The 12,358-nt window shown below is 43.0% G+C and overlaps 1 protein-coding gene across 3 annotated transcripts in view; it reads left to right on the plus strand.

The window, feature by feature from the left end:
• LOC136044318 (vascular endothelial growth factor receptor kdr-like) overlaps window positions 1-12,358 on the plus strand; it is a 115,104-nt gene that overhangs the window by 40,651 nt on the left and 62,095 nt on the right. For all 3 annotated transcript variants that reach the window (XM_065729569.1, XM_065729571.1, XM_065729570.1), the window contains exons 4-8: window positions 4,113-4,240; window positions 7,340-7,499; window positions 8,910-9,046; window positions 10,722-10,881; window positions 11,473-11,590. In XM_065729569.1, the coding sequence (XP_065585641.1) occupies window positions 4,113-4,240; window positions 7,340-7,499; window positions 8,910-9,046; window positions 10,722-10,881; window positions 11,473-11,590 (703 nt within the window). The remainder of the gene's footprint in view (window positions 1-4,112; window positions 4,241-7,339; window positions 7,500-8,909; window positions 9,047-10,721; window positions 10,882-11,472; window positions 11,591-12,358) is intronic.

Below are 12,358 nucleotides of genomic sequence, written 5' to 3' on the forward strand. Positions count from 1 at the left end.
AGAGAGTGTTTGGGAATTTGAAAGAAATGAACAGCGGTGGATGACTGTCCTCAAAGGCCACTTAGTGTGTATCATCTGTGAGCTGATGGATGGTAGCTGAAGGGAGAGGTGATGTTATCTCCACAGGTTTAGGTGTGATACAAATATCATGAGACAATTTGTCTTCACGATGTACAAAACATGAGCAGAAATGAAAAGCACCCAACATTCTGCACAAAGTCTTGCGCACATGCCTCGGGAGGATGCTCTGAGCATGTGGGTGATATAATGCTGGAAGCAAGGAGCCTGAGCACGCAGCACACTGAGTGCAGGGGTGCAGCACAGTCCTGGGGAGAGAGCTGCACGTTGCTGAGATCGTTGGATTAGAAGGGACTCATCTCCAGCAGGACTTAGTTATGTCCAGGGCAGAAAGAGGATTTAAACATGAAGGGCTTCTCTGCCTGAAGGAAAACAGTGTTCTTGTAGGCACTTGACCTTTGAGTTGCTTTGTGTGCAGTGTGCTTGATTTTCTGCCGGCTCCACAGCCAGTCCCTTCCCACTGCTGTGCTGGCTTCCCTCAGTTTGCTGCGTGTTCCCCCAGGCCGTGCTTGGTGAGCAGCAGCACCCAGCCTGGCTGCAGTTTCCTGCAAACCTCCGCTGACCTGTGGGGCCGGCCAGGCAGCCTGGGGCCGGAGGAAGGGGCCTCTCCCTCACGATAAGTCGCTCACGTGCTGCAGCTCTTGTCTTTCTTCACGTATAATGAGCTTTGCAGCCTGCAGTAAATTATTCTTCTTAACCGCCCTGTGGGAATTTATGGGTATTTTCTTATGGGTAAGATTCATAGGGCATATTACCTTCCCCACTCAGGAGGAACAGATGTGCCAAGCTATTTTCATAAAGTGTTTCTTTGCTAAGAATTCTTTTTCTTGCAGTTGAGCGCTGGTAAGGGCAGGGCTCCCAAGCCTTGCGCTGCAGGACGGCACCTGCATCTTCCATGACACAGCTCTCCCACTTGTGACAGTTGAGTGCAATTGATTTCCACCATCTGGAGTCTGAGATCTTCCTTAAGGCCAAGATTATCATTTTTAAAGGAGAGCGACCCTGTCCCTTTTGTTTCAAGAAGTTGTGTCTCTGTGAGGCTTTTTTACAGTGAGTGAACTGCCTGCTGATTAAGTGACGGTGGGGAACGTGTTCGTAAAGCTGGCAGTGACACTCCTGATGTCCAGCAGATCATTTTTCTGTGCCAGTCAGTCTGACCTGTGTAAGAGTTTCATGAAGGGTTCCGTTTTTTGTCTGAGCAAACTGTAGAAGTGTCAGCTAGCACTTGATTTGTTCCCTATGCAGTATTTATTCTTTGTCCTTTTGTTAAGATCTGAAGCTGAGCCACTTTATATTTGCTTATCTGTTAAGTGAGCAGTCGTGCTGCCTGGGAAGCACCCCTGCCCAAAGCCTCTCCTGCCCAAAGCAAGAGGAGCTGGCTTGCTCCTGCTTGCATGGCTGTTACAGCAGCTGGAATGAAGCACGAGCAAACTGCAGGATGCACAGGTCTACGGCTCTGTGCACTGGTCCTCTTTGAGGCTCAGTGGTCCCTATAACCCAGAAGCTGCTTTTTGTTGTTGTTACTTGCCGAGAGATTTTAAAATAGTGATGTGAAAGGCTGAATGCATTTTGCCTTTCAGTTTAGACTGTAGCTTATGTTCTGGGATAGTGTAATTCTAGCAACTGTCTAGACATATGGCAGTTCAGCCATACGTCAGTTCAGCCATTAAAAGCAAGTTAGGAATGAAATACAGCTCACATGGTATACACTGTAAATTCCTGCTTCTCTCTGAGGTGTTCTCCGCTCATTTAGGAGTGTCACGATGAGTATCTGTTCCACTCACAATTGAAATAAGTGGATCATTTTTAGTTCTGTTGTGATGCTGAAAATTTGGCAGACGTCAGTCTTGGAGGCAGGGAGAAACGATGGAGAACGGGGTTAAGTAATGGCTTGTTTTCCATGGAAAGGAAATACTTTAGAGAAATTGTATTATGTTTTGACTGAAGTGCTTAGATTATTGCATAATTCAGTGTTTTCATATGTTTCAGGATTATTTAACTCTTTTGCATAGCCACCTTCTTTTGATTTATTGTTTTTCAAACAAACATTGCTTTTGTTTAAAATAGCTGTTTTTTTAACTTTTTCACTTTCAGTTTCTAAACAAACAGTGAAATTCCTTCTAAAAATACCAGCACAAATGTTTTAAAATTCAGTTGAAGAAATTAGTCAAAATTTGATCCAGGTTTGTGAATAGTTCAGCAACAAAAAGCTCCTTTTTCTCAGCAGGTCTCCTCTTGCTCTATATTCTTGTCTCATCACTCTGTCACAGGACACAGCAGTTGTCTTTTTACCCATAAGAGGAGAAATAGATATGAATGTGCTTCCCCCAACACTTTTTTGCACTCTTGTTGTTCACTGGAAATGCAAATCTATTTTCTCAGCCTTTTCCTACAGCAAGTAATCCAAGGACAGGTTCTTCTTGGAAGTAGAAAGGCCTCTCACTATTTGCATAAGCTTTAAATTTGGCTGTGAATGTATCATCACATTTGATGTATTCCAAAGTATGGGTTAGCTGGAGAGCAAGACCACAGGGGCATTAAGCAGCTCTAATATTCACACACAAGCATTGAACACGTTTGTAATGTAACTCAATATAAGAATGTAGTTGACCAGTTTGGGAAACTGCAGTAGACAAACCATATTGAGCGTAAATATTTCCTATTAGTTTTAGGGGCTGGAACAAGCTACAGAGTTGTGGACACAAGATCAGGTTTCTCAGCTGGAGGCTTGATTAGATCCAGTGCCTGCCCAGCCAAAAAGTTCAGATGTGTATCCGAAACTTCCTAAACGTGGGGAGATTAGGTCTATTTTTCATTCTAATTAGTATCTCTCACAATGTTTCTTGCAGTGCCTTTCCTCCAAAGTGCATGTTTTTAATAGATTGATGCAGTCAGAAAAAGCGAATAGCACGGAATAAAGGCTGACATGAAAAGATGTTACTGAAAATGATAGACATCATCGGATTTCTGGTCTTTGTCTTCAGTTTCACTGCCTCACATTCAGATCAGAAAGTGTGCAACAAGAGCTCTGCAGGGCCCTGCTGGCCCCTTGTCACAGCTCCCCACGCTAATCATGCAGCTCTTGTACCTGCACAGCAATCCAAGTCCTTTTGTAAAACAACTCTGTCATGTTTTGACCTTTCTGATAAGCTGTATCACCATTTGATTTCATCATGACTGAAGCACACGGTACACTTCATCAGCTAAGAACCCTATTTCCAATTCTCAGCTAAAATTGAGCTATCAAAAGTCCCAGTCCCACTATCCTGTCTCAATCCTTACTTTTCACACTTTGTGTTTCTGTGAGGGAAACTATTCTGGGCTGTGGAGAGCATGAACTCCAGATCCACATCCAGTTTGTTCTTTGAGATTGATTCCAAGTGAGAGCACTCACACATTTCCATGGCATTCCTTAAGTAAGGGCTGTTGTCATTAGCAAAGAAATGAACACTGATATCCCCAAATGAATGACCTATTCCCAGACGAGTTAACAGTCATGGGGTAACAATGACAAAGTGCGTGAGATAAACCACTTCTGTTATCCTTTGTCAGTGGAGTTGTACTTTGAAACGGAAGAGCAAATCCAAACCTCACACCCCACATTCAAACTACTCTACAGGTCAAAAAAGCACCGATTTCTAGCAGATCAAAACTTCTAGAGCTGAGAGCTGATGTGAAGAAGGATGTGCTGCCCAGTGAGTTACGGACATTCACTTTACAAAGCCTAAAAGTCACTCACCATCAAAACTTAATTTCATGTAAAGTGAAATGGTGAAAATTGGCAGCTGTAACACTTGGCTGTAGCAATGGATCACCCTCGATTTGAAGCAAAACACTGTTTGCCAGCAGATGGGGTACTGGGAAAGGAGAAGTTTGGGAGGCTTTTGCCATTTATTTGAACCCTTTGTCAAGAGCAGCCTGAGCAGCCAACTTCCAGAAGGGGGTACATGGAATTTTTAAGATTTCAAGTACTGAGATTTTTCCTCACTAGCTGAAAATGTTTGAACATTGAAAAAATGTTCTTCTCTATGCAGACTACAGAAATCCATTTGTGGAGATTCACCTGGAGCATCCAGAAATCATCTACCTCCTAGAGGCTAAGAAAACAGTTGTTATCCCCTGCCGAGTTACTTCTCCAGATATCAGACCCAAACTTACCCGGGTAAGTGGCTGGCTGGGGGGAAATTCAGACAACTCAGTGGTCTGCACTGCCAACACAGTGGGTAACGTGGAAAATAAAATTGACAAAGCAAAGTAAGTTTGAGAAGGAAACTGCAAAGGTGGTAATCATCTGGAAGCACTGCTCTCACAACGTATTAGTACTGAACTGTGCATAAGGCTGTTGGTGGGATTAGGATGAGTTTATCAAATGTTGTTCACATCTCATGGTTTGATGTTCCTCCATTAAAGCTTACCACTTTTATATCTTGAACCTCTCAGAACTGTTTCCCATTCCTGCTTGATTTCAGAAGTTAAAACCAAGTTTTGATCTCAGAAATAAGCGGCTACTGCTCCATTCTGCAGCAGTCACACCTGAAAGGCTGCAGAATGGTCTGTGGAATAAACATGGAAGTGTAGGCTCCGTCAATCAACAGGGATGTAATTGCTCAGTTCAAGGGCTTCTGAATCACTTCAGATATACACCTATCACAAAATAAGGAACAGAACACGGGTCTCGTAGCTCCAGTCCTGCCTTTTACCCAGTAGGTGATGTGCCTCTCCATTGCCCTGCTGCCTCTGCCACTGCCCCTTTTCCACAACCTGTTCTGGAAGGGCTATGAGATGTGAGGCTGTGCTGCTGAAGATGGTGTTCTAACAGGGCATGCAGATACACGATGCCTGGCAGAGGGTCTGAGGGGCTCTGCCCCTGCTAGGCATTGGGTGTCTCCTCCTGAGAGCCAGTGCACGAAACACGGAGGCCTGATACAGAGCTCCAGCTCCTGCAGAAGCCAATGGCAAATTTCCAGCAGACGTGCACAGGACAGCACAAGCCTTATTGCTTTAGCAGATCTCTATTTTTAAGTTTTGTCAGTAGGGATTAAAAGTGGGGGGATAAGGCTGCTCTCCATTTATAGCTTATCACTTGAGCCTGGATAACTGTTATCGCCTTCTCCTTGGCTATAAAAATGAAACATCCTCATCTTATGTGAACCTACTTCAACAAAATTTGTTGCTGGAATAGAGTCACATGAGCCTAAACAAGGCCTTGGAGCTTCCAGGTTTATCCCCTTATTTATAGGCAGCCCCCTCTCCTGTGTGCCAGCTAAACTCTCTCCTGATAATTTCTTCAAATGCAATCTTAAGTCCTTTACCTTGAGGCAACCTGCTGGAGAAGTGAAATCTCTACTGAAATCTCCCTGTTGAATTGCAAAGAAAATCGTCCCCCAAAGAGTCTTCCCCTGCAAGGGAGAGCAGCAGGGCGCAGGGAAGGATGGGGATGCTGAGCACTGCTCCCACGGGAACGCTCTCAGGAGCTGTGTGCCGGCTCCAGCAGCCGGAAAGTCACCTCCAGCACAGCCCGGCTGGGGATCCGACGGCCCCGCGTGGAGCCGAGGCGGCGGCTTCCCATGCGCAGGGGAAGCGGGGTGGGGAGGTACGGCCGCGGGACCGGGAGGTGCGCGACGCGAGCCGGCAAATTTAGAACATCCTCTGCTTCCCAATTTAATCTCCTATAGACAGCACACTTCAAAGGGAGGAAAGCCGCTGTGATTTCCTCCAAGCACCACTGACGTTTTTTGTTTGGTTGTTTAAATATATATTTTTGAATATTCTATGGAGATGTTTAATAAGTGTGTAGTGTTGAAAAGGGCCTCCTGAGTAGGGTTATTTTTTCTTTCCCCTTCCTCTTGCCATCAGAGAGCAGAGCTGCCAAACCATGAAATTCATCTTTATCACATTTTATTATTCTTGTAGAAAATGTACTTTTCCCACCGTAAATTAAGTTCCTTATGTTACCATTATACTTTAAAATCATTGCACTCTCTGGCCTTTAAATATGTATGGGGAAAGGTAGCACTCACTAATACCAAACAGATCCCGGCTAACTCTACAGATCGTCTCTGTTATTAAGAAACACATGCTAAGACACAAAACTAGAACTTTTAGTTTTGCTTAACATGATTTTAATTCTGGGCAAAAAAGCATTTTCAGTCCTGTCAGATCTGTTTAGTCACTGATCTGGCCCAGCGTGCCTTTGCCACTTACAGCTTTGACCTTCATGGGTGTTAAAGCACGATTAAGCCCCAGGTCTCAGATCTCATTCTGTAGTTTTTCCTGAATTTTCCTAATGGCTCTGCACAGCTCAATTGCTTTGAAAGCATTTTCCCAAAATCCGTGTTTGCTTTGACTGTCAGAAGAGGACCATTGTTCCAGAAGAAAGCCATGCCTGCCATCCCAGAGCAAGACCACCAGTCTCTGCCCAAAACTCTTAATTCCATGGTCTTTGTTCTGTGTTGAGTACTTGATAATAAGGGACATAAAGCAATGCCAGCCTGATCAGCAGTGTGTTCCCAGGAGAGGTATGAGCATCAGCTCTCAAAGCCTGTAGCTGACATTTCATCAGAACAGGAGTGTTATTTAAACTGAATCCAGTTTAAGCCACACAGCTCATACAAGACTACTGTTTGTTTGGAGGCAGAAGAACAAATTGTGTGTTGCATAACACAGAGATGAAGATCCAAGTTATGATTCTTTTTTCTAAGACTCACAGAACAGTATGAGTATTTATGAATGTAGGATGACTGATGTCTACGTCACTTTGCTAATCATAGAGTCAGAGAATGGTGTAGACTTTTAGAGGCCTAACTTAACACTTATTTTAAAGTATGTTGAGAAAAACACACGGTACATACGTGTAGAATTACATAAAGCAAAGTTTTGTTCCTAGGCACTTCCAAAAAGGTTACTCTGCAAAGCTTCCAAAGGACAGGCAAAGTTACTTCAGTAAAAAGATGAGGGAACTTGTATTTAAAATGGGTGGCACTGTATCCTGCATAAGGTCTGAGAGGTTTGTGGCTGCTGAATCAAGAGCCCCAGTTACATTGTCCAAATTTTGGATTTCAAACAGTTGTACCTCAGGGAGGAGTTTCCTATTTGTACAAGTTGCTGTTGCCTGAGATGGTTATGGAATGAGACCGCCAACCAGCCTGAAAGGTCAAATACCTCCCTTGTCTATAAAGCAGAACAGCTTTGGCTGCTTGGCACTATGACCTGAGGAGAAAGGGTATGTCTCAGCCACCTCCTATTGTCTGCTCTCTTTCAGTATCCTCATCCTTTAGACTTAACCTTCAAGAAGATGGTGTGGGACCCAAAAAGAGGATTCGTCATCCCCTCTCATGCTTTTACTTATGCTGGAGTGCTCACATGCACTGCAAACATCAATGGAAGTGTGTTCACATCCTATTACCTTGTACAGAAACTGGGTGAGTGACTACTGCATGCCAGGGAATGACCACAATATTTCTGTTTCATTGCTAAGCCACCAGCTATTATTTATCAGTTAGCCCTAAGAATATTTGGTATATCTAACTGTTATGTATCTGTAGCCTGTCCAAACTGTGACACTTAAAGCAAACTCATTCTTCCCCTTTTTTCCTCTTCAGTAGAGCTTTCCTGATCCACTCACATTGCCAGGTGTTGAGGTGGTACAGAACAGGAGAATTTTATGCAAACCTCACTGGGGCTTTGTTTGCGTGGATAGAGCAATATTTACAGTAAAGCAAATTCCAATTCAGAATAAACCAAACATTAGATTTCCTTTTGCTTCTGGTCATTAAACACACAAAATCATGGTATAAAAATCTCATTAACATATTCATATATTTGCCTTTTTATGTGGTTTCTCATGGTGATTTAATATGTGCTTTCCCTTGTATTTACAGTTGCCCTTCAGCTCAGAATTTATATCCAAATTTGAAGCTACCAATCATTAAATTTTGGAGTACTGGAAGCTAACAAGAATGCACTTCTTTCTTCATACATTGTATTTTTCACAGGAGAGATTATGACTTCATTCCCATTAGATTATAGCATCCTTCTATACAATTAGCACTCAGCTTTAAACAAGGACAAATTTGTATAGCAGCCAAATAAAGATCCTGTAAATCCCTCTCTATTTTTCTTTCATTGCTGGAGTAATTATTTATTACTAAAATTGTGAATGCAAGGCTAAAAAACCCACGAGGACATCCTTATCTAGCCCCAAAGCACACCAGCAAGACCTTTCTCTGAAATGTATCGCTGTACAGCAGTTTGAATTGTATCTGCTATGCTGCACCATAGTCCAAGAGGCATGGCCTTGAAGCAGGCTTTGTCAGAGTTGATGCATTTAAGACATCAGTTAATACATAGGACCGTGATTTGTTGGTTCCATTCAACAAGGAAAGGTAATGGTCCATCAGAGGAAAGGAGAAATTTGTTATATTTTATACAAATTAACCCTCTCTGAGGTATGAAAATGTTGAGTCACATCTCAGTCTTTGTTCTTAGGAATGAAGAGAAGTACAAGAACAGTATCAGAATGTTTTGGGATTGAAGGCTGGAGCCAAGCAGCCAAGCATGGCCAAAGCAAGAAAATAATTCATAAATAAGTGTGCCCACATCTGACCACTTTGATCAGCTGATGTTCAGGCGTTTATACAACTGACCTAGTTTTTTCATTGTGTGCTTTTGGTGTTTCCAACAGTTTCCGTAGGTATTAAAGAAGAAGGTGAAGTGCTTTATAAAACTGAAAGGAGCAGATGCTGGAGAGGCATTCAGAGTGTGGTTTCTATTTTAAATGTCATTTATGCATAGAGTGCTGTGTGGTTATACCTTCATTCTTCTCCTTTCAGAGGACAGAGTGCAGAATCTGGCTCTGAAGGCAACTCCCAGAAAGCTGCTGGTTGGAGAAACTCTCTATTTGGAATGCAAAGCAGAAACCTTCATCAATGGGCGCATCGAATTCATATGGACATGTCCTAATGGGAGAGTGAGTTGATGGAAATTCAGGACTCTGCTTTGATGCAGTCTCCTAACCAAAAGGAAAATCTGTTCTGACTGCTAGCTGTTCTGAAATACAGCCAACCATTTGTACGCCTACAACTGATTGTATTTTTAGTTGGAATTAATCTAAAATCATAGAATCATAGAATGGCCTGGGTTGAAAAGAACCTCAAATGTCATCTAGTTTCAACCCCTCTGCCATGGAGGGGGACAGCCACATCCCGCCTTGCTTTGAATGCCACCAGGGATGGGGCATCCACAACCTCTCTGGGCAATCTGTTCCAGTGTGTCACCACCCTCTGAGTGAAAAACTTCCTCCCAGTATCTAACCTAAATCTCCCCTTGTCCTATCACTATCAACCCATGTAAACCGTAATTCCTCCTCCTGTTTATACACTCCCTTCAAGTACTGGAAGGATGTGTCTACCATCTTGAGCCTGTAAATTAAACTGCAAATCTCATGCTAAACATATGCTTGCAAGAAAAGCCAGAAGAGAATATTTCTTCTTGGAACAAATCACTATTGCATTATTTGCGGCCTCTTCTCAGCTCATGACTTACGTCTCAAGGGCAGTCATGCAGCATGCAAGCTGTCAATCTGCTCACCCATCTTGGCACACTAAGTAGGGGAAAGTGGAACAAAAGCCAATTGTATTTTCTCAGACCTCACCAAAGAGTTAAATTTAAATTCTGAAAGTGGGTTCTTGAGCTTTCTATGGAATGCAGTACAGAAATGCTGAATTTGACCTAGAACTATGTGACACTTTGATGTACTTCCAGAACCTTCCAGTTCTCCTAAGGAGAGCCAGAGAGGAGGGGTATGTTCCAGACCAGTTCATTTATCCAATATAGTATTCATGGTTCTATTTGATGTTCAGAATTAAAATGATTGCTTTCTATTTTAATTCTGCAAAATATACATTTCAAAGGAGCATCTAAGCCTCTTGGAATGGTGTAAAATGTGCCCCCTAAAATTCGATTATTTTTGGACTTATTTTGTTTACTTAACAAAGAATGTTTGATTTTGTTTCTGTGAAGAAACTACAGAAAAAAATAGAGTTTATAGAAGTGCAAGCTTCTAAATTCCAGCATTACTGAATTTTGTTTCTTGAAACCCACATGATGGAAGAGAAACCTCCTTAGATTTCGAACATTATAAATGTAAAATTTCTTGACCAAATATCAAAAATCCTATCAGAATAATAAAATGCTTACTCGGATTCTTCAGGAATTTGCACTGGCATTTGGCTGTCATAATATATCTGTTATTCTTTTGGAAAGTAGGCTTTCTTTCTAAGACAAGAAAACTGACAGTGACCCTGAAAGAAAAAGGCACAGCAGTGACCCTGCAGAAGCCAAAGGCAGTTTTGCAGTGAGATCCCTGGGTAGGGCTGATCTTTGCAGCATCCCATTATTTACCTGCATGCCCATGTTTCAGCAGACGCATGCCACAGTTCTACTGTTTCTTTCTTATTAGATTTGATAATGACAGCTCACACAAGAGATATTCCTGCTGATTTGTCTTTTATAATATTTACTTCAATGATGAGGAGATATGATAATTTTGCTATGAATCACTGCTTTTATGGTGGACTTCAAAAAGGTAAACAAAGCAGTCCCGATTATGCTGCTTTTTGACCTCTTCTTTTGCTGACTTCCAGCACCCCTACCCCAGGAGAGCAATGGACCAGAGTGAACCCGTGTATAAGGTTGGCAGCAGCCTGACAATTGAAAATGTCACCATGGAAGATGGAGGCCTGTACATATGCAAAACATTCAATGTAACAAGGCTGGAAGCTAATGTCACTGTTACGGTGTATGGTAAGTTCTGCAGCTAAACCGTAACAGCCAAGAGCCAGGACTGTTATGCTGGAAGGATAATGCCCCATTACTAAATCTGCTGATATCTAAATGTCATTAGGAAGAATGAAAACTAGTTGAAACAGCCATTAACAATCTGTAATAATTCTATGAGAGAGTCAGCATCCAGAATGATGTTTTTAAAACCATCACAGAGCTCAAGACGGTGTATCTGAGGGTATGGGTGAACTGGGGCTGAGCTACTTTGAAAAGACAGCTCCAAGAGTGGTTTGCTGATGGTCTGGAAAATCTGTCAGGCTGGCATGGGGACAGCATACCCCAGCACTTAGACATGCAGCACCAGGGGCACAGCAGCTGCTGATTGTCTTCATTAAATAAATTGTCCTTAATATGGAGATATAATTCACTGACTGTGGCAGAGCTGAGCAGCCCAACTGCTCTACCAGGCTGTCATAACATTTGGCTGTTTCCAGCTTCTGCACATCTGCAACTGCAAAAGATCAAGGATAGACACAGCGCTGAGCAAAGATACGAGCACTGCACTGTGGCAAATCTACCATTCTTTGTCTTCCTCTTTGTTTCTCTTTCAAGACAAACCTTTCCTTGAAGTGTCACACAAGAAAGGCCCTTACTATGAGATTACATCAGGACACAAGTCACTGAAACTGGCTGCAAAGGTGGATGCCTTCCCTCGCCCAACTGTTACCTGGTGAGTACCATCACCTGGAGCAAAAGCAGAACATGCCTTGTTGAGGCTGCTGTCTGGAGCACGTTTTCACTGTTCCTTCACTGACAGCAGGTGGAAGTTGGGAACACAGCTGTGGCCTCACAGCTCAGCCAAGGAGTCACTTCTCCTTTCCATGCTGCTGTGTGCTTTGTGAAAGTGGCAAGCTGTACCTCTTTCCCATGCTATTTTACCCCTTTAGTCACACACACAAAAAAAGTTTCCTACAGGAAAAATAGATGTTTCGTTTGCACTAGACACAAATTGGAACCAGTATAAATCTGCTGGAGAAGGACTGACAGTTTATCAGCTTTAGTGGTGGCTAGTCTGCAGGGATGCAGGGCACAACAGAAAGCTGCAGGACGCACTATTAACATGAAAAAATATTTCTCTTTTTATCTTTTAAATCATTTATTCTGATCGGGTCCCACCAGCAATGCCTCCTACGCACCGTAAAGGCTCCACCTGGACTGTGATGGATTAGGTGAAAAGGGGCCGCCAGTGAGTGCAGGAGACATTCATTTTTCTCATTGCCATTAAATCACTTGTCCTCAGCCCTGCTGCTTTCTCTATGTTTCATTTCATAGGTCGCTTTCCCAGCCCCACCTCACTCACCATGAGCAGTTCTGCCTGTCCCAGCTGTGCAGGAAGCTTGGCAACACTCCCCAGTGCCCTTCCCTGGCCAGCTGAGTGCTGTTCAGGGTGGCCTGGCAGCCAGCATAAGGTGTTGCTCAGGAATGGGTTTGCTGTATT

Source organism: Cyrtonyx montezumae, unplaced genomic scaffold (genome assembly GCF_038088225.1).
Source record: "Cyrtonyx montezumae isolate F1298 unplaced genomic scaffold, pur_monq_1.0 scaffold_11, whole genome shotgun sequence".
NCBI lineage: Eukaryota > Metazoa > Chordata > Aves > Galliformes > Odontophoridae > Cyrtonyx > Cyrtonyx montezumae.